Source organism: Amblyomma maculatum, chromosome 6 (genome assembly GCF_055883805.1).
Source record: "Amblyomma maculatum isolate TAMU_Amacu chromosome 6, ASM5588380v1, whole genome shotgun sequence".
NCBI classification, from domain to species: domain Eukaryota; kingdom Metazoa; phylum Arthropoda; class Arachnida; order Ixodida; family Ixodidae; genus Amblyomma; species Amblyomma maculatum.
The window spans coordinates 83653879-83676583 of record NC_139349.1 but is presented as its reverse complement, the minus strand read 5'-3'; the positions used below and the strand labels follow the sequence as shown (position 1 = coordinate 83676583).

General features: G+C 44.2%; 2 protein-coding genes across 2 annotated transcripts in view; both read left to right on the top strand.

Moving 5' to 3' along the window:
* The first annotated feature begins 7335 nt into the window (after positions 1 to 7335).
* On the top strand, positions 7336 to 11251 carry LOC146186151 (uncharacterized). The gene is made up of 4 exons (XM_084605629.1): positions 7336 to 7352; positions 8038 to 8157; positions 8267 to 8386; positions 11176 to 11251. Exons 1-4 carry the CDS (start codon positions 7336 to 7338, stop codon positions 11249 to 11251), a joined length of 333 nt encoding a protein of 110 aa, XP_084461755.1.
* A 2874-nt stretch (positions 11252 to 14125) lies between these two features.
* The window catches only part of LOC146186135 (uncharacterized), a 57822-nt gene continuing 49242 nt past the window's right edge, over positions 14126 to 22705 (top strand). Inside the window, exons 1-2 of the mRNA XM_084605631.1 lie at positions 14126 to 14211; positions 21280 to 21454. Of these exons, the coding sequence (XP_084461757.1) occupies positions 14126 to 14211; positions 21280 to 21454 (261 nt within the window). The remainder of the gene's footprint in view (positions 14212 to 21279; positions 21455 to 22705) is intronic.

Sequence of the window (22705 nt, the reverse complement as noted above, 5' to 3'; positions counted from 1 at the left end):
TTCCATTTGTCGTTTATTATTCTTGTGCCTAGCTGTGCAGAGGCGAACTTAGAAGGAGGAAGATTACTGTCATCCCCTTCCCTTTTCCCTTCCCTTGCTTTTCGGTGGAGGCGAAAAGCAAGGCGTCCGTGTGCTGTGCGATGTAAGTGCACGCTAAAGAACCCCAGGTGGTCGAAATTTCCGGAGTCCTCCACTACGGCGTCTCTCATAGCCCGAGTTGCTTTGGGACGTTAAACCCCACAAACCAACCAACCTTCCCTTTAAGGTAGTAATTTTTCATTAGAAAAACCCGCACTGACTCCCATTTGTTCAAGTAGAAATATATAAAAAAGTTATTTTTTGAAAAAGAGCCGCTCCTACCCTCCTTAGCCTGTCCCTTCACCAGCGGCTCAGGAACTGTTTCGCAGGAATAACATTGCAGTCTTTATTATCGTTTGCCTGTAAATCTGCGGAGAGGACTGATACAAGACTGGTGGTTGATATTATATATACCTGTGTATATATATACCTGTGGTGCACAAGGCGACTGGAAGCTGTATGCAACTGGTTTCCCTGACACACTTTAAATACGCGTACTGCATAGTCATAAAGCATTATTTTTAGTTCAGATCTAAAAAAAAAAAAAACAAACCCTTTTTTTATCGCGAATCGGCGTGAGGTGAATGGAGGGGAGGGAAGATGAGTATCTTTCCTTTTGCGGTACTGTCACGAGTGATGCAGTTTCGATAGTTCGTGCGGTTTTCTAGCCTTAGCCTAAATATTGTTCCGTCGCCTTTTTAAAAAGCCTCAGGCGTTTAAACGTTAATAAGTTTTTGTAAAGAGCAGTGTATGAGAGATTCTCACAAATGACAAGAAAAATTGTTACTGTTCTCTTTTCTTTTTTCTTTGCCGCCACAGACACTTGGGAAGATTAGTTCCGTTAAATTGAGTGGGGATACCCAGAGACCAGGAGCGCAGACGCGTAACCTTCTCCCCAGAAGGCAAAGCTCCGGGAATTTTCGCCACGGCCTGACCACATCGGCTTCTTCAACTTCAACTTCTACATTCCCACCTCTCAGCAGCAGGTTCAAACTGTGCCAGTTTCTGTTCATCGTGCTGACGAGCGAGCACAGCCGAAGATGGCCTCTCGAGACGCGGCAGTGGCTGAGATCAACACGGATGGCGAGCGCAACGACCGTGACCATCAGGACAAGAAGAAGAAGTCCATCCTGCACAGCCGCTTCCACATCAAGCTCATCGCCACCTACCTGACGCCAATATTGCTGCTACCGCTCTTCGTCTTCCAGAATACCCCGGTGAGGAGGCGGGTGCCACCGGTCACTTCACTCGCTCTTCCATTATTAATGCGTAAGCATTGCATGGCTATGTAGGCGGGTTTCACATGGACGTGACCTTGTCGAAGCTTTAAAAGAAGAACTGGTTGGTATATCGGAAAACAGAATAGTACCATCGGATAGGGCATCAAGGAAAGGTGTGCAAGGAAGAAAATGCTTGATGTGGGTTGATTAAATAATTAATTAGAGCCAATTAGGCGTGTAATTGGGAGCCAAGATGGCCGCCAGCCAACCTCTGGTTTCGGTTCTCAGCTTCCAGTCACGTGTCCCAGTAAAAGTTAAAGTTAAATTGGTTCACAGGAAGGGAAAGGCGCAGTATCTGTCACACTTGTAGCTGTGGACACCTGAACCGCGCCGTAAGGGAGGGAGGAAGGTGGGAGTTAAAGTGTAAAGAAAGAGGAGCCGTAGTGGAGGGCTACGGAGTAATTTCGACCACCTGGGGATCTTTAACGTGCGCTGACATCGCACAGCACACGGACGCCACTTCGTTTCGCCTCCATCGAAACGCAGCCGCCGCGGTCGGGTTCGAACCCGGGAACTCCGGCACAGTAGTCGGGCGTCTTACCACTGCACCACCCCGGCGGGGCGCGTGTCCTAGTAAAACGCTCAATTTCGTTCCCTTGAACGCATCAAAGTTCACTGGCGTTCTATAATTGATTTACAGAAACGGAAAGGCGCAGCATCTGTCATTCGCGGAATCCCGCTGACACATTTCGCTGACAACACAGCAACGCTCAAGCTTACGTATTTCTCCAGTGCAGATTCTGCAGAGACCTTGGAAATTTTTTTGAAGTAATCGCTGCCTATGCTATGATGATGCTATATCACTAAATTTTCCCCACACGTTTCTCAGACATCACTTCTTAATAGGGAGTAGCCGCAGCGCACGTCTATACTTGGACTGGATAGAGAATTATACATTGACAGATTGAATATGATCTATCAGCGATTCTGGCTCTGTCTCTGCGCTGCTAAGTGCCCCTGTGAATTCATTTTTATAAGACGTATAATGTTTGCTCTATGGAAGCTTTAATCTGCGCTTGAATAACAATAAGCTGTCCACTATCAGTGCGGGCAAGTTTTTAAATATTTTGGTTTGATTTGGTTCGTGGGTTTAACGTCACAAAGCGACTCAGGCTATGAGAGACGCCGTAGGGATGGACTCCGGGAATTTCGACCACCTGGGGTTCTTTAACGTGCACTGACATCGCAAAGCACACGGGCGTCTTGCTTTTCGCCTCCATCGAAAATCAGCCGTCGAGGCCGGAATTCAATCCCGCGTCCTTGGGAACAGTAGTCGAAGTTCGTTTAGTAGTCGTAGTAGTAGTTTTGAAATATAGCAGGCGAATTGGCTGACACCTGTCATGTATCTGTTGGACAATAAAGTCTTACAACCAGTCACCACCATGCTATCTGGAGCGCTAGAGATGTGCGGAAAGGCAGCCGACCTTCCTCCTCTGAACGGTGCAGCTTGCTTCGAAGGCGTATCCACGAATTACCTCTTTTCAGCCACCATTTGGCTAAGGGGCGTGACTGTTGGGTGTATTATTTCCCCAGTACGATACACTCTTATAACTTTTCCTTCCGCACATGCGTTCATTCAAGCGGGCGCTCCGGAAGGCTGAATCGGCATATTCGTATAGCCTACCGGCGGTGACTGCACATTAATTAATGTATAATAACGCGCCCTCTCTCGACACAGAAGACACGGTGCGCATATGTGATGGTGCTGGTGTTCATCAACTGGGTGACACGGACGCTGCCGATGGGCGTTACGGCGCTGATGCCCCTGCTCTACCTTCCCGCAATGCGCATCATCGGATACGACCACGTGGTCGGCATGTACATGAACGTGAGCATATTTGGCGATTATAGTGTGCATACCGTAAGCGGACAGACTTAGGTTTAGTGATATTCTATCTCGACTTCCTTGGCGGCGCGCAGACGGTATTATACATGGGTCAACATAATTGGACTGTGGTTTAGCACTCACAGTGTGCATTTGGATTGAGTCATTTTGATTGTAGACCAACGCCTGGATAAGTCTTTCCCTTCATTACTGCTAATTTTCACAACTGCACATCTATCCCGCCAAAAGTGAGCTGTGAAAGTTAGTGTCCGACAGCTGATCGAGTAAATTCAAGCCGTTCTGACGCTAATAACAACGGCGAATAACGAAGCTAGAATAAAAAATCACCATGAAATGGAGGAATCAGCAGCAATATTCTACGATTTTGTTAAAATTGGTATTCATTTTTTTATTTGATTTGGAGTGTCGCCAGTGTGACGTTAGTATCATACGAAAGCAGTGAACTGCCAATCCCGGAAATAAGGCTCACAGGTCTTCACGTCAAATCAGCAAACGTTTATCCTTCCCCAATCTTGAATATGCAGCATCCGCGCGAGACTCCGGCACTGATTTTTTAATAACCTCAGTCTAAGATGTTCAGAATCGATCTGCTCGTTACATACATAATTACTGCTTACCGCCAGCACAATTGACATTGAAAAACACCTACTCCTTCCTGCTCCCTCACTAAGACGCCAGATCTTCGGCTATGTCTGCTACATAAAATATACTATCATTTATGCGAGGGTCCTGAAGAGAGATAGAGGGGGAGGGAGGGGGAGCCTCTAATCTTGGGCTTCACTGGCGGAAACTGACTTGTGGACAAGCTGGATGATCCAGGCTTCCTGGTCATGTTGTCGCTGGTTCGGGCCACCTCCCGCTTCTCGTGTGTCGGGTGTGGCACTATTAACGTTTTATCAGGTTTGTCCTGGCATTTCCAAGCTGCATGGTAGAGTGTTAGGCTTGCTCCGCACCAAGGACAGTACCTTGGGCATTTTGTAGACTAATTTTCTTTAAAATATGAAGGTTTAGAAATTGGTTGGTCTATTCTCCTCCACTCCATAGCAACTGAGGAGGATAGTTGTTTGTGTGGCGGTGAAAAACTTCTAGACTAAGATGTTCTAACCAGTCACCATAAGGTTCAATGAAAGGGGAAGGGGGGGCATACCGCATTTATGAGCTCCTCGTAGGCACTGTAAACCCCGAGTGCCAAAGACGTTCCGCTGATGTGATTGGGGAAGGTTTAGGGCCGGTTTATAGGCACCCCTTCAACGGCTATGCTATCAACAATTCTAATCTCTTGATAGGGGTGCCCTTAGGTGATCCTGTTTATGATTAGAGTTTGGACTAGGCGGAGGGTGTCTTGCTCCCTTGGCCCTTTCCGATTACAGGCGTTCTAATCATTTTTGAAATTTGATTGCCTGTGGCTTTGAGAGTCTTAATCGTATAACCAGCTCTCAAATTGAGAATTGCGACCACAACCCCAAAACTCTGATCTTATCTTTTTCTTGAATTTCGGTTTTTGAGAACAAAGTTCAATTCTTCCACGGGGCTTGTAACGGTTCCTGTATAGCCTGATAAGTTCGGATTTCTCCGGGGAGCATGAAGGCAGCTTTCTTCAGCGAATTACTCTACCAGGTTAATAGCTGCTTGTAGAGCTTCTTCCTTCTGCACTAAGGATCTTTGCGTAGCTCATATGGTTACGTCGCCCGCATAAATGAAATCGATATCTCCGCGGGTTAAGAGCTTTTGGGCTAAGTTTAGCGTTGTGATGTTAAATAACATTGGAAAGACTACAGAGCCTTGCGGCGCGCCTTTGCTGGGCGTGGGTACCGTAGTTGACTGGATTTCACCGATCCCTTTGATGGTTGTTTGATCTGAGAGGAAGGCCTTCACATAGTTACGGGGAAGATCCACAGTTCGATAGATGTTTGCACAACTAAGGTTAATGACAGCACAGATCTCAGCGTCGTTCTCTTCTGGGAGTCTGTCGCCCTTCATCATCCTCAGCACGACCAGCGAATACTGCTAAGTAAAAATCTTTTCATCCCGCAGTTGAGTTTAATTTTTGTAATACGATTTGGTGGGCGACATCAAATGTTCTTTTCAAATTGAGTGCCAGAAGAAAGCTTTCGCCGTGTTTGGGGATGCCGTTCATGACTTCTTATCCGGAGGAAGGCATCTTGAGTGCAGAGTCCCTCGCGAAAGCCCAGTATGCAGTAAGGAAATAGGTTGTTTTCATCTATGTGATCTTGAAGCCTAAGTTGGATTACATTTTAATAGAGTTTTCCAAGTAAAGTGAGAGAGACTGGCCGGAGACTCTTTACAGCCGATGGCTTTCCAGCCTTCGGTACAGTGACGATGTCCACATGTTTCCAAGCTGATGGCACCTGACCCTTCTCTCACAATTCTACACTGATGTACTCGGTTAGGTCCTTCACGTGGTTGGTGCATAGGTTTTTGATGATGTATAGCGCTGGTAATCTTGTCTCCTCTTGGCACAGTACTTCTCGTGGGCATATGGGCTCCAGTGTACATCTCTGCTGGTGTTATGGGGGATTCAAATGAGTGGTTTATACGGTGTTTGGCAAGCCAGGGACTCGTCTCGTATGCATTTCTTGTTCATGGGTGTAATTAAGTCTGCGTCCATGCCCGGGTATTTGTGGGCTGTGCAAGAGAGGCTTCTTTGTACAGCCAATTTGGGTTTAGAGGGGTCTCTCAGGCCTCTTAGAATCGGCCATGTTTGGCGCACTCAGGGTATCTTTCAGCGTGTTGCAGAATTCTGCGCAGTTTTGTTTGGGGATTTTATGGCATACTCCTGGACTGTGGCAATAACTTCCGCTATTATCAATTTCAGTTTTCTATTCAATATTTGCCTTTTCTAACGTTTTATAATCCTTTTTAGGGCTGCTTGTAAATACAAGAGGCGTCTTTCTACTATCGGTGCTTCTGTTTGGATTCCCAATCTTCAATTGTTGTGAGGCCGTCGTATACAGGCATAGCATTCTCGAATTTATCCCAGTTCGTTATCTTGGTATAGGCCGAATTCGCATTCAAACGGGCTGTCGTTAGCGGTAAGCTAAGAAGTTTGTGGTCGCTGCCCAGAGTTTCTTAGAGATTGGTCTTTAGCTCCTGAAAGCTCGGCCATGTCCCGTATTCTTGTGAGTTCACACAATCCAACAGACAGTTATTGCCCGACGATCTCACCTGCCGACTACTCTCTGCCAGAGCCATGCCCGTGATATTTCTAATCAAAGCTTCAACGCCGGATTTTCTGGATAAGGAGGATTGTAGCGCTGCGTTTTTAATGATGGAGAGGGATAAACTAAGCTTATCTCTCTAGCCTTTGCCTCCATTTTCAGAACACGGTGCTGCTGACGCTGGCCGCCATCATGATGTCGATGGCGATCGAGACGACCAACCTGCATACGCGCATCGCACTTTGGGTTCTGCAGCGCTTCGGTCACTCGCTGCGCAACATCATGGCCGGCTACACAGCCGCCACGTTCCTCATCACGCTGCTGCTGAAGAATAGTGCCACGGTGGACATCATGGTGCCCGTGGTGGACGCCACGGTGCACGAGATACACTACATATATATGAAGGACATGTACGTGCTTCAGTTCGGCGCCAACGCCATCAGGAAGCCGTCCGTCTCGTGTAAGCATCTTTTGGCCGAATATAGTGAGCTTTCTTGACAGCAGAACCCTTATCACGTGACCATAGCAGTGGTATTAGACAGACGCCACACACTGCGCTGTCTCTGATGGGTATTTTGTATAAATAAGTGTGAGAGCAATGAAAGGTTGCGCGTTGGGGTAGAACTGAGCCCGTTTCAGGCATTGTAATACACAACATCGAGCTGAAGGCAAGCTTGGAAACAAAGAATGACTTTTGAATCCCGATAAAACGAAGCTGTTGATGTGGGTTGAAGTGGTAAATAAATTCTTTATTTTTCGCTAGAGGGATTTATCTTGGTCGCGGTCAAGCGATTATTTCAATCCGATTCTTTACTCAGGAGAATCAGGTATATTAGCGCGCATGAAACATGTTGGCAATGATGTTTATTTCTTGTGGGTGCAGTTACAAATTTAATTTTGTTTGCTTGACTACGCAGACATCGCCCAGGCTCTCAACTTGGACGATGTTAAAATGCGCCAAATAACGACGTGAGTAATTTGCCTTTCGTCTTCTATCCGGACGGCATGCAAGAACGAAGACCGCGAGGATAAGATAGTTTGACATTTCCCGAAATTCGTGGCATTCTGGTCGGACATATATAAATGAGGAGCAGGAATAAGGTGACGCTTAAGGACGTTCAAACTTTGTCGTGCCCTTTAAAGAAAAGTAAACGTATATAATGATCTCAAAGTCATATTTCTCAGGTGTGACTTAGAAAGGTGACAAGAATGCTGCTTGTAAGTAACGAACTGCTGAACCTTAATTGTGTTAGATAGCTTCCCGATGCACAATGAAAGAAAAAAAAGAAAAAAAAACATGCAGCACAAAATGGAAAGTCTCACTTCACGAAAAAGTCACCCACAGCATGCGAGGGGATATCGATAAAGACCCAGATCTCACCTCAATATGAGTTTACAAGTTATTTTCCATTTCAGAAAAATGAATACCTCGTAGTAACAAAACGTTTCTGCCATCTCATTGCAATTTTGAGCAGTGAAAGCATTTTCCTTACCTGCGAGGGAGCTACTTGCGAGCACACTGAGTTATAACACAAAATGCTGCGTCTTTGTCGTCCTGTAAACTGTTACACTGGACCAGTGATTTCCCAGGGGGTGCTCTTGGTACAACACAAGATGACGCTTTTGATACGTGTGGTTGCCATCGTTTCTGCAGGAGGTTCATCAAGATCCGCAAGGTGCTGCTAATCACGGTGGCCTATACGGCTAGCCTCGGCTCTGTGGGCGCGCTTAGCGGAACCATCACCAACTACGTCACCAAGATGATACTACTGACGTAAGTACCCTGACGACTTGTACAGGCGTTGCTCCTTTTCACGATTATGGATCTCGGGAGGAAATCGGGAAAGTCTGCAGGTATATAGTCGTGCGTGTTTTACTTGCAGGCGGTTCCCCAAGCTCGACGTGGTGACGTTTCTCTCCTGGAGCTGGGCGTTTTTCCCGGTCGCTGTGGTCGAAGTCGTGTTCGCCTTCGTCGTGCTCTACTTCATGCACATGCGGCGACTGTGAGTTCTTTTTTTTTTTTTTTTTTTTTATAGCCTGATATAAGTAGCGCGTTCTATAACGTTCACACGTGAGATTTTCGCGACGTTTGCGGATTATATATAAGTTTTGTGACGTCGTTTAGAACACAACTACTGCGCGCGTGATGCAAATCTCGCTTGCGTAATAATCCTGGCCCAAGCTGGCATATCAGCATAGATAATAAAAGACCCATGTATAGTAGGGGTGGGCGAACATTCGAAATTTTTTTAATATTGTTTTGAATATGCGCGTATTCAATTCGTGTAGTGAATTAGGTAGTACGTATTCAAAAAAATATCCGAAGCGAATAGAACAAGATCTCAAGTATTCAGATTGTTAATGAATAGCAAGCATATAATTCAAATGTAAAGAGGATAACCGATGGTCGCTTGGGGTATACAAATTGGATTCCAAGGGAAGGAAAGCGTAGCAGGGGGCAGCAGAAAGTTAGGTGGGCGGATGAGGTCAAGAAGTTCGCAGAGGTCAAGTGGATGCAGCTAGCACAGAACCGTGTTAATTGGAACAATATAGGAGATACTTTCGTCCAGCAATAGGTTGATGATAATGATGACGACGACGACAATGATGATGACGAATTCAAATTGTTTACGCCGTAATTTTCTTGGGCGCTGTTTCGAAAACAATCGCCATCCGAAGTCGTAGATCATGTTGCTGCGACTGGTCTGCGCTTTCAATGGCGCCGCGCAGTCCATTTGTATCACGGCGTTCATAACGCTCAGACATCTGACCTTCAATACCGGGCGACGCGGCAGGTTTCAGCCAGGTACAGGAAACCGTACAAACCTTTCCTGACATTGGAGGCCGCTACTCATAACTAGCTGGTTGGTTCGCTGTAATCGGCATTACCAAACGGCATTTTTGGAAGGCGCTTATAACTTCCGCAGGTCAGTATTCTAACTTCGTGCTGGGTGCCTTATAACAAAGGTAACAGTTCCGTTTTGCAACACCAACAGCTTCGAATCCATGAGTTGCAATCCCGTGACTAGCTAGCTCTTTGATGTTTCACGTAAAAGTTCGTTTTGTGCGAACATTGGCACAAACAGCAATTATTTCTCTAAATATGCTGTGAATATTAGATAAGCTTTTTTTTCCTTGTTATTAAATTCGTATTCGATTCGGTTTTTACCTATGATAGATTATTTGTATTCGATCCGACATCGAACCAAGACTATACGTATTTGATTCGGCTGCGAAAAGTACTATTCGCCCACTGTTGCTTAACATCATACATTTCAGTGTATGTCATTTACGGCGTAAGTGATGACCACACGCAGAGTACACTGCACATATCTAGTACAACGTATTCAAGGGAACCTTTTTAGGTAGAATAGAGTGGAAATGAGTCATTACTCATTTCCATTCTACTCTCATTACAGTCATTACCTGCAGATTGAAACGCAGTCATGTGCGGGTTCCAAAGAAAATCGCGTTGTTTTGCAGAAATTGAGTCCCTGGTGAAAAATATGACCTTGTTCGGGGATTGTGGCGCTTGCTTAAATGTCACTGATTGATTACTGTCTTCCTGGTTTTGCTTATGCATGGCAGATGAGTTTTGATGAAGTTGGAGATGAATTCGAGGAAGTAGCAGTTGCTAGAAACGAAAAAAAAAAAAAAAATAAGCATAAAAATACATAGGTTTCTATGAGTGATCGGCAGGAATGCTCGCCAAGCTTTTGCATCGAATGATTCACGTGTGTATTAGAAATCTCTTGAAAAATCTCGGTGCGCATGAGAAGCACTCAGAGAAGCACATCTGCGTGAAATGAGTAAAGGGGCCGTTCACTCCAGGCTCCGCCGCGGTTCTCGTGCTGGCATCGGACGCTGGCTATAGTCGAGATGGTGGCATTGCCACGTGCTGGTCCTTGGTCATATCTTATCCGCGTCGGATGACGCTCGGATGACATGGATCAATCTCGCGCTGCAGGAAACGTCAACCCCCATTGCAGCTTAAAAAAATACGTTCTCGTATTGCGAAATAGTTATACATATGCACACGTTACCGAAATGCTGCGCAGGGCTCGTTACTTTCACCGCCATTTTTTTATGTTTTTGTTTTTCGCTCGAATAACTGGTGACAAAGAGGTGGTACTTGTCTCTGATAACAGTTGTGGAAACAACTAGCAAGTTTTGCAGTATATGGCACGTGCGAGGCCGATCGCAGTTTGATCTGGGGCAGCTCCTCACACCCCTGTCCACACTCTCTGCAGTCGGTAATGCGCCTCGTACCTTCACTATTCTGGCTTTGTGAAGTGGGCCAAGAAATAAAAATCTAGCGTCCACCGAACATATGAATAACTATTTACTATTTAGTCATAACTTTGCCGATCCTTTAACACCTATAGATGAATTCCAATGCACGAAAAGCGCCGAAACAGTTTCATTGGCGAATCAGTTGGTTGACTTAAATGAAGCTTTTTTCAGTTCATTAGGAAAGATTGAATCTCGAGCGGATATTTGCAGCGATGTTTTATTTCAAGTTGTAAAATAAATGTTTCGGAAATAAGTGCTAAATCGGGTATTTTGAAACTCTCGCAATTAAAAGCAATGTTCAAGTTAACTCACTTTTCAAACCCCACCAATCGCACGGCGTTTACATATAAATAGCTCTACATTGCTTAAGTGCGTCAGGAAACACCATGTAAAAGATCCAGAAATAAAGTTTGATTGTTATTAAAATCCTTTGAAGGATGCATAAATCGAGCCGGAAAATGTTTCGAAAAGTCGAAATACTGCGCTTATTTTGCAACAGGACCATGGAAATCAACAGGGAGACTGTCCAAGAAGCCTTCTCGATAAAGTATAAGAGTCTCGGCAACGTCACGTGAGTAGCCGTCGTTTCCGCGAGCTGCGCGAACTTGTAATTTCGTCTAGTCACGATGACGTCAGCGTGTCTATAAAGTAAATTTGCAATTAAACGAACAACAAAAGCTGTAGGAAAAGCTTCATGTCACTTTAGGTAACAAAGAGCAAGCACGCTTGGGACCCTCTATCGGCAGGTGTGCTCGCTTTTTGATGATTTTTTATTATTTTTCTGATGAAATTGTTTTTGTCTTTATTTGGCCTTTGAATGGAATATGAAATGAGATGAAAGATCATGTATATTGATTGGTTGCATCGTTTTAATGACAAATAAACGTTTTGAACGTAAAATGGAAATCTTACGAACCAGACCAGAATGTAAATTGTAGCCAAAAGACGAATTTTGGAGGCGAACGGCACTCGGGAAGTCAAATTCTAATGTTGGAACATGTTGGGATGAAGATTTGATTTGAAGCTGTTTTTTTTGTATAGGTTTACAAGGCTTAGTTAAATAAATAAATTGGTTCACAGGAAGGGAAAGGCGCAGTAACTGTCACACTTGCTCTGTGGACACCCGAACCGCGCCGTAAGGGAAGGGAGGAAGGTGGGAATGAAAGTGGAAAGAGAGAAAGAGGAGCCGTAGTGGAGGGCTACGGAGTAATTTCGACCACCTGGGGATCTTTAACGTGCGCTGACATCGCACAGCACACGACGCCTCTTCGTTTCGCCTCCATCGAAACGCAGCCGCCGTGGTCGGGTTCGAACCCGGGAACTCCGGCACAGTAGTCGGGCGTCTTACCACTGCACCACCCCGGCGGGGCACAAGGCTTAGTCACGTAGCTCGTTTTTGTTTAGGTCAAAATGTTCTCCCGGTGTGTTGGATGCTATCACCAATGCCACGGGTTTGCACTGCGGTTGCCGGAAAAAAAAAAAAAAGGATGAATCTTGAAGTTCAAACAAACAAACAAACAAACAAACAAACAAACAAACAAACAAACAAACAAACAAACAAACAAACAAACAAACAAACAAACAAACAAACAAACAAACAAACAAACAAACAAACAAACAAAACGTACAAATGCGTGTTTTGCTGCTCAAACGTGCAAAAAGACCACGTGTAACATTTTCCAAAGAGCATTACGTAGGACACTACTCCTCTGCAGTTGCGCTCGGCGTCCGTTTAGTCGCTTTTCCTTTGTTTCAATCGTCGTGTGCTTTGGGCCTGGTAGACTTCGACGGCGCCGTTGTGTGAGAAATTTCATTTTCAGCAGCCAAGTGACGGCCTTGAGCTGGTGGAATAACCAGGTCGAGACGAACTCGAGCCACTCTCACGAGGTCTGGATCACGTGGTCTAGACTAAACAACAGTAAACTGTTTCGGCGGCCGACGCAGTCAACCGTTTCCTGCGCTTTGAGCAGCGTCCGCGAAGGCTCGGTCCAACCGTCTCGAGTTGCTGCGTGCGCGTGCGTACTTTCCTGCTGTACGTATGTTGCGGGTAGCGTGAGAGATAAACGGGAAAGAAGAGACGGGGCTTAGAAGTTGTATTTCTGATTGCTTATCTTGGTGTACATAGCGGGACATAAGAGCTGCCACTGGCCTTCAGCTGACGGACATTCCAGTTGCTGCTAGTTCTCCAGTGTGCTTTCCAGCATACCTTCCAGTGTAGATTTACGGAAATATTTTAAAGGAAATGGCGAACATATGCACCACACATTTAATTTTTTTTTAATATTGAGAGAACAGTCAACGTGGTTTTTCATTGGAAGATCTCCAGCTCCGCACTGGCCGAGGAGTTCCAACGTTTAAATTTGCACCCAACTTCTCCACCCCTTGGACAATGACTTTTCCCTCTGTGATGGGGTTGTAACTGGCAGCAGAGGTACCCAGGTTTTTATGTATGCAGTAAAATGTTTTCATTCAGTCAGTCAGTCCGACGACGATGCGTATGAGTGACGCATATCTCTCTAAATAGTCTCTTACAGTGACGCAGTGACAAGTGAAAAGGGCCTGCCGAAACGAGCCCAAATTTCTTGCAGAGCATCTAAGCACCCCCTCTCCTTTTTATTAACTGGCCACGCGGTAGACCACGTGATTGATTACGGAATTTCGCGCGGAAATATTTTTGCGTCACGACGCGACCACCGGAGAGCTTTCCCGATATGAGCTGCCACTTTAATAGGTAGAGGCGTCTTTTTTTTTTTTTTTTTTTTTTTCGTACTGAACGGGAGACGCATAGTAGTAGCTGAATTGCCTTCCGTTGCCATCCGTGCAGGTTATGCTGCGGTAAAGAGAGGAGCGAAATATACACCGAGGAAAATAAAATATTCGCATGGGGAAAGAGTTGTTTGACCTGAATGTATTTGATCTGTATGCTTGCTCTGATAGCCTTCGACTGTGCTGGTTGTGGTGGAGCAACTATTTAACTTCGAGAAGTGGCAGAATCCTTCATATGCAAAATAGTTTATGTCAGTTAAAAGAGAACAGATAGAATTAGATCACCGTTCTGAAGCTGGGCCTGGTCGGCGACACCGTTTGCAGGTTGTAGTACTGGTTAGAGTTTGCGCGAAACCGCTTGGCGAGGTGCGTACAATAGTTTGGGCTGTAATATCGCGTCTCACTGAGTTCCCATTTGACTCCCGGCAACTATAGTTGGTCGGCCTTTGTGCTGCTCACGGGTTTCAGTCCGACCACAACGCCACCGATTTAGTGGAGGCGAAGGAAAAAAGTATAACTACAGTGAAATTTCTGAGCACGTGCCTCGATCAGCCTAAATCAATCTACGTCTCTGCACTGCGACATACTTTATCGTGCACCGAAAAGCAACCCTTTGCGAAATATTTTAGTAGTGAAATGTCAGAGTGAGCGTCTCGCCTTGCAGGGTCGCACAGAAAGTCGTCATGGTTGTGCTGGCGGTGGTGTTCGTGCTGTGGTCAACAAGAAAGGCCATCTTTTTCTCCGGATGGGCAACGTGGCTGAACCTGCAGTGAGCGTCGTTATTTTATTTCTACCAAGGATACTGAACTCGAACCGGTTCGCGGATTCAGGCTCTAATTAAATGTATGTTTAGGCACTTAGACGTTTCAGTTGTTTAACTTATCTGAAAGGCACGGTGAAGGCCGTGTGCGTCCCGCATGTTTTGAGGAATATTTATGACCCATTCTTCTCAGGAACTTATGTGCTAGCTTATTTCGGTTTACTTTTACAATTCCCGTTTCTGAATTCTTTTATAAACCACAATTGCTTTCAGGCAGCTACTCGCAGCTTTGCAATTTTTCCTAAAAATGTTGTTCTGCTACTTTAATGAAATACGTTTTAGAAGTCCTTGTGGTGTAAATATCTATTCTGGTTGTTCATTAGCTTCTATATCTTTATGGACGTAAAAACTTAAATAAAGCCTGCGCTGTTGCGCTGTAACTCTTGTTCTTCTACTAATCGGTCAAATACGTTGGAAAATATTTTAGCAATCTTTAAGTTGAAAGCACGACACATACCTTCATTTTTTTGTTTGCAGCACGCTCTGAAGCATTTTCTTATAGCTGCTAGTTATAGTCAATGCTTGTGACAAATTTTACACTTTTTTCCTTGTCACTTCATTTATGGCTTCTTTCGTGATCTCTCCTGAATCTTTCTCAGGTAAGTACTTGCTACGACAGTGCTAATAACGCCACCGCTGCACGATATAGAAGAGCTGTGATATTCCAAATATCTTGGCATGTTAGAGGATGTGTTAAAGGTGAATTTACTGCCATCAGAGAATAGAAGCGCTACGTCTGTGTTTGCATTTAGTATATAAGTATTGTCACAAAGACACTACGAGGTGTTTTGGCTACTTGATGACTTGGTTAGAATCATCATGGCTACACCTATTTTCAGAGCGAAGGCCTCTTCCACATCCTTCCTGTTATCCCAGCCCTATGCCAGCTGCATCCACTTGATCTCCGTTAACTTAATCTCATCCGTCCAAATAACTTTCTGCTGCTTCCTGCTGCACTTAAATTGCCATGGTTGAAATCGTTGTCGATGTTGGTTCCACCATAAAGACACTCTGAGAAACCCTTACATAAAATTGTATTTGCGGCTGGTGAAGTTGTTTTGGTGAGTATAATTATGCATCAAACGTCAAATGCTTCCTCGTCATCTGATTTTCGTATTACGCATACCAAGTTGTAATATGTTTCGAACACAGCTCGTGGAAGGCTGTCAGTATCCGCAGTGTGCCTATACATGGGGTCCAAATAACACTGCGCTTGGTTTCTGTCTCCAGTCAAAAGGAGAAGAAAACGACAAATATCCCTCAAAAGTAAGCGAATTGCGCACCTCACACGACATAACAGTGCAGCAGAAAAAGAAAAACATATGCAGAAGTTCTCTGTTTTGACCACTGCTTGTAACAGTCTATAAAAATTCTGTTTAGCTTTCGATATCATTTTTACAACTGACACGTTGGTTAGGACAAGCATTAAAAGATGTATCGAGGGTGCACCTCTGAGCTAGTTTTAGAAAAATTGCTATTGGGACTCGAGGAATGGGCCTGACAAAACATGTTAGTATCAGTAGAATGGAGAGCTGGGCCAGTTGGTCCATATTGGCAAAGATTGAAACCGGCGGAAAGACGCAGACAGAGGCATACAGGACAACGCTGGACTGACAACTGAGTTTATTCCCAAGAAATTCACATTCATATATACCCTTCAGCGAAGAAGCAACGCAAGCGCACGTGGTAAGAGAAATAATATATAATGATAATCACGAGGAAAATGAAACGCCCGTCACAGCAAGCTATCTATGTGCGCTGTAAAGAGCTTTAGAATTATAATTCTTTATCGCACAAGGTTACATGTTTCACTGACACAATTCTCATCAGTTTTGATAATACGATATGTGCTTTGAGGATTTAGCGTTGGCTCGTTGTTTTACCCCGCCGTAGAATGATGGTATCCTTAGACAACGGCCTGCATTTATGATTCCGGCAATGTTTTGGCAAGTTGGCCCCCTCATCGGAAAGTACAGATCTTTCTTGTTCACGATGTAGGGCATTTAAGCACTGACCTGTCTGTCCAACACGCATGATAAAGGAATGCAGTACACAACTTTAGTTGCACAGGGGACAAACGTCGTCTAGTGGTTAACCGTGCACTGTGACTTTTCCTTATTACTAATTCTCCTGCACAAACTAACCAGTTTACGTGAAGCGCAAAAAAACAACACTTGAACACCTTGACGATCGGCGACCTTTCTTATGTTGTGTGAAAGCATGCGCACGTAAGGCATGACTTCGATCTTTCTTTTTCCATTTTATCTGCCAGCTTTGTTTGCTTCGTCTTTACTGCCTTTAGCATTTTTTCAGAGATCTCTTAAATTACGTGCATAGGAAACCCTGATTCTATTAAACGTCGCTCTTGTTGCAGAAAGCTATCTTGCACGGTGTGAAAGCAGCTTTTCTGCAACGTGTTCTTGAGACACAGGTTAGCTATACTCCTTTTAGCTATACTCCTTTTAGTTAGCTTTGAACCACATGAGCTGTATGGTAGCAATGCCTTCATTGTACGTGTAGCATAGGCCCAGCAAAGGTGCCTGTTGTAATGATACGTTAATAGAATAATGTCTAAAAACCTAATACTGTTGCGGTCTGGTAGTTCGGGAGTGAATGTTAGAGCTTTAGAACATGATCTAAAGTAGTTCAAAATGTCAGCGGCTACATCATACAAATTGTCATCGGGAGGAACAATTCAAAAGTTCTAAGAAGTCATCAACATATCTGTAGACTTTAGCCACACAAGTCATTTCCACTCTTCCTTCAAGTAGAGTGTCAAAACGGGCCATATAAATGTTGGTCAAAATTATCGCTACGGCACCATTAAAGTCAATCATCGTCTAAAACAGGTAGGCCTTGAGAAGTTCAAAAAAACCACCCACAGAGCATCTACACAGGTTTTGGAACTGAACTGCACCAGATTCCTCGATCAAGTCCCGCACTGCCTCAAATAGCTGATCATGGGTCACAGAGTATAAAAGCTCCTCGATGCAACAGAGATAGCGGTTTTCGATTCCTGAATTCCTTGCTTGAGTGCTGATATTAGATCCAAGGAACTTTTTACTGCAAATAGATCACATGGTTCCAGGGAAGAAAGCTTGGTATTTAAGAACTGGCCGACCGCTATTTGCGACGATTCCCGCTCTGTGACAGTGGTTCTAAGCAGGCACTCAATTTTGTGAATTTTCGCTGTGAAAAACACAGTAAGCTTGTTGCCTTTAGACGATTTGACTGCCTTTTCAAACCTCTCAAGTTTCAACGTTTGGAGAAGGGAGAACTTCTGCTTTTTCTCTAGTTGGGTTGGCCTTTTCTTGGTCTTGGTAAAAAAAAAAGGTTTGACACTACTGTAGTCTGACAAGGGAGGGAGCTTTGTTGTTATGCCAAATGCTGCCTTCAATGAAAGAGCGCTGACCGCTGTACAGAAGAATTTTACTAAAAAGGAGTATAGCTAAAAGGAGTATAGCTAACCTGTGTGCAGAAAAGCTGCTTTCACACCATGCAAGATAGCTTTCTGCAACAAGAGCAACGTTTAATAGAATCAGGATTTCTTATGCACGTAATTCAAGGTATCTCTGAAAAACAGCTAAAGGCAGTAAATACGAAGCAAACGAAGCCGGCAGATAAAGTGGAAAAAGAAAGATTCAAGTCATGCCTTACGTGCGCACGCTTTCACACAACATAAGAAAGGTCGCCGATCGTCAAGGTGTTCAAGTGTTTTTTTTTCCGCTTCACGTAAACTGGTTAGTTTGTGCAGGAGAATTAGTAATAAATAAAAGTCACTGTGCACGGTTAACTACGAGACGACGTTTGTCCCCTGTGCAACGCAAGTTGTGTTTTGCATTCCTTTATCATGCGGGAATATGTATGTTGGACAGACTTAAATGCCCGACTTCGTGAACATGAAAGATCCGTACTTTCCGATGAGGGGGCCAACTTGTCAAAACATTGCCGGAATCATAAATGCAGGCCGTTGCCTAATTGGAAACCATCATTCTGCGGCGAGATAAAACAAAGAGTCAATGCGAAATCCTCAAAACGTATCGTATTATCAAAAATAAAGAATTTCAGTTCTTATCCTGTTTACAGAGCACATAGATAGCGTGCTGTGACGGGCATTTCATTTTCCTCGTGATTATCATTATATATTTCTCTTGCCACATGTGCATGCATTGCTTCTTTGCTAAATTGTATATATGATTGTGAATTTCTTAGGAATAAAATCAGTTGTCAGTACGGAGTTATACTGTGTGCTTCTCTTTGTCTGCGTCTTTCCGCTAGTTTCAATCTTTACCAATATGTTAGTATCACATGCTTTTAAGAAGGTTTCGGCATTCTAGTTTAGACGAATATATATATATATATATAAAACTATTGTTTTAGTCTTATGGCCTGCCAAGCGTCCATTGTTAAGGTCGGTCATTTTTGTGAGCTGTGGCGGGCCAATGCTCGCGGCGTTCAGCTGCCTTAGCCAAGGTCGCGGGATCGAATTCTGGCTGTGGCAGCAGCATTTGGAGGGAAACTAATTCCGAAAACGTTCCTGTGCAGCACAATGCCAGGGCACATTAATGAACACAAGGAAAGCAAAAATCGAAGGCTAAGCGCAACGAATTTTTTTTTGCTCCGTAAAAGGAGCGTTTTTAAGTAGAACGTACCAAAAACAAAACATCGCGTTCGTAATTTGAAGCGAGTGCTTCAGGAATCACTCGAAAAAACTATTTTTCGAACTGAAGCTGTAAAAAAAAGGCGGCCATTATTAAGGGCCGGGAATGACGTAGGAAGGGGCATAACCGGACTCTTGGGTGGTATATATTGTGGCATTTTGGCGCTTTCTGCGCCTTTTAGACAGCTTAGTGAAGGGGAAAGAGTTATAATCAGACATTGTGAGAGAGCTGAGCGCCGATATCTGCGAACGAACACCAACCGCCAGCACGGATTACAGTTTGTTTTGCCTTACGTTTTCTTCACGACTGACGTGCATGCAAATTGCGCGTTCGTTCCCCCGACGGGGACACAACCTTTCGGCGTGTAAATCGCAGCGGAAATAACAAACAATTCACAAATAAAACAAACTTAGGGCCTCGAAGTCATGTTTCAGCCCACAACATTTTACTGCATGCCACCCGAAGTCCGTTTACCGCAATGGGCTCGGCTTGAGGACAGTTCTTGAGTGCCCGTTTCCGCATCTTATCCGGAGAGTTGCCCAAATACGCGACACGCCCCCAAGTGTATGCGTCGTTGTCTTCTATACACTGGTTTTAAATCGCTTGCAACAACGAACATACTTTGCTAAGAAACAACTTCGTTACGTATAATTTTAGGACCCACTGATCGCATACACGCATTGTAGTCGAAGTCATTGTAGTCGAAGTGAAACTTTGTTGCAGTTGGCCTATAAACGGTACCCGTATGTGCCACGTATTTCCGGGAGTTAAGCGTGACATATATGTGCCATACCACTGCTATGGAATTTAATTTGTTCATATAGTATCTCGCGGGCGTAGAGTGCAGGGAAGTCTGGCGCTATAGAAGTTAACTAGCACGCACTCTATAATATCACCAGAAATTAATAAATGAGTGAAATCGGGTCTCATTCAATCAATTGATCAGTCGGTCACTCGTCAGTAAGTGAATACATACATAAGTCAAGTAGCAACATCGTTTGAGTAAACAGATAATGCAGGGTGGAAATAGTGCTCTTTTCATCTTCTCTCGTTTTGTTTTCTGCTTCCTCCTCTTTCAGCTGTAGTTCCTTCTTTATCAGAGATATGCTAGCGCACGAAGGGGTTTCTTTTTATCACATGGGTGTTGCTCCTTTCTGTGAGTTCAGGCTGTTTATCTTCGGGGCATACAGGAAATAGCGTGAAACTCTTTTCAACCATAGACTAGTTGTACAGATTGCGAAAAAAAAGAATCGTAGGGGTTTAATCCTGGTTACACGCAAGATCGAGCGATAGCTTTACGATGATTAGTATTTTCGGATTCTATTTAAAGCCTTTTTAATGGTATAAGACTTCGCGTTGTGGCTTGAAGTATAGCTCTTAATCATAGTGAATTAATTATTAGTAATTAAAATCTGCAATTAGCGTTGTGCAATTGTACTCGATATAAGCTATCCAACGATATATGTCTAGTTATGTAGCATACAGTTTTGTTTTTAATCGCTATTATTAATCACTCAGCCTTTATTTCGCCAGAAAGGAAGGCAGCAGACAGCAGAAGAAAAAGAACGAGCTTGAGGCGCTTCTGGACCCTATGTGCACGGGCACAATAGCAGCGGCTCAAATGATGCTGTGGACAAAACTAAAGCTATTACAGGCAGAGAAGGGAAAATAACTGTGCCCATCACAACTAATTAACTGTAAATAATTGAGAGCTAAACTTAGTCAAACTCGCCATAAGCTATTTAACGATATATGACTTGATGCTGTTGCGTATAGTTTAATTTTTACCTCAGTTAACTGATTAATGCTGATTTATTAAATTCTGGAATTAGCCCATTGGATCTCCGACACAAGCTACCCAGCGATATATAGGACTTGATGCTGTGGCGTATAGTTCAATTGTTTTACCTCAGTTAACTAATCAATGCTGATTTAATAAATTCTGGAATTAGCTCATTGGATCTATTCTCGACACAAGCTATTCAGCGTTATATAGGACTTGATGCTGTATCGTAGTTTAATTTCCGATCACAATTCATTATTTACCTGTAATCAGTAAAGTAGTCAGTTAGTCATGGGGTCACAGACAGTCAGTAGTATCTCTGTCACACGAACACTACCGATCCTCATTGAACTCGAGCTGCATGGAGGTTTTCAAGAAGGATTAAAGCATCCGGGGCTACACGGCAGTTTTGAATGACCATTGAGAAGTGTATTCGTGTGAGTTAGGTGACGCCGAGGGTGGCGAAGCCCACTCTCGAATTTGCTTGGAAAATCTAGAGCGCTAAAGGAAGTGGCTTGGAGCCAAGTAGGCTCGCTGAACATGGCGCGCGGGTTATTGCATGCCGATGCGCAGCGCGGTGGACGAGGCTTCCGTGGCGTTCATGGCGGTTGCGGTGCTGTTCGCGGTGCCCATGTCATGTGACAACCTGGACAAGCGCATCCTCTCATGGAGTGTGGTGACCCACAAGATGGCCTGGGGCATGCTGCTCACCTTCGGGGGAGGACAGGCACTGGGAGTAGCCAGCGATGTACGTATATGCTAACTGTCCCATCGTTCTCCCTCTCTGGTCATAATAGCAGCGGTGAAAACGCGAGAGTCGGGCATCGAATACAGCCCATACTCGAACCCCTGGAACCGCTTGTAAATCGATACTGTGTGTGCAGGGGTGATATCTCATACTGCACGTGAATGTTGAATGAATGGCAAAAAGTATGTTGGCCATGTGACCACCCGGCCCAATGTGGTCCTTTTTTTCTTCAAAAATATGCAGACCAACGGGTTTAGTTCTAAGCCATATAACGGGACTCATTGGATATCGCCTGTGTTCGAAATGTCGCAGGAGATGAGAAATTTCTCCTTACCCTTCTCGAGCTTTGGCATTCCAGGAGCCTTCTAGGAGCCTCGTTACAGCGCTTAGCAGCGAACATCTCGAGCTCTATATCTTTGACAAAGACTATAGTGGCTAGAATAAAATATATTCTAGGCACTATACAGGGACTGTACATGGAGAAGTGAGGTCTAACTTCTCTTCATGCGTTTTCTTTTTCGTTCCTTTTTTTTTTTTTTTTTTTTGAACGGAAGCTTTCAAACATGCTTGGCAACCCGCGCTTGCTTTAGAGATCGCTGCTTTCAAGACGATGTCATTTTCAGATATTAGACGGCTGCGTTGCACATCATTGTTTTGAAAGATGAAGCTTTTATGTCGAAAGGGGACAGAATGGAGGTCTCCATTAATACCTGAAACAACGACTGGAATTGTTTCTTTTTAAAACTAGAAAATTGTGTCCTCATAGTAAGATAACGTTAAAATACTGCGCGTAATCATGGCTGACTTTTTAAGGAAGTATTTGAAGGCACTCCAGGCGCGAATTGAACTGAATACATAATTTGACACGTGGATAAATTTATTCAGACTATTTTTATTTTCCCTTAACTAAATGATTAGTTATGATTAATTAACGATATCGTCAAGTTATGCTTTTAGACCCCAAATGTGATAACCCTAAGTTGTTAAGCACCTTCAGACACCTGTCAATAAATTGTTTCCTACACAATATATCTCACGGCTCCCTTTTTTTCGCGTTCCAAAAATAAGTCCACGAAATATGAAAAAATACCACGTGACGAGGCGCTCGTGCTCCATTATTGCTCTGCTGTCAAGCATGCGATAAATGAAGCTCGGCTGCAGCGAGACTGTGGCCCGCGGTAGGACGTTGTGGCTGATGTAGGTATCTCCCAACTGAAATTAGACGACGGCCTACAATCGATAAACGACTGG

What these genes read in the sequence shown, in the direction of transcription:
- LOC146186151 (XM_084605629.1), top strand. An exon ending in ACCAAGATGATACTACTGAC is followed by an intron (nt 8,158 to 8,266) that starts GTAAGTACCCTG and finishes TTTTACTTGCAG; the next exon opens with GCGGTTCCCCAAGCTCGACG. An exon ending in TTCATGCACATGCGGCGACT is followed by an intron (nt 8,387 to 11,175) that starts GTGAGTTCTTTT and finishes ATTTTGCAACAG; the next exon opens with GACCATGGAAATCAACAGGG.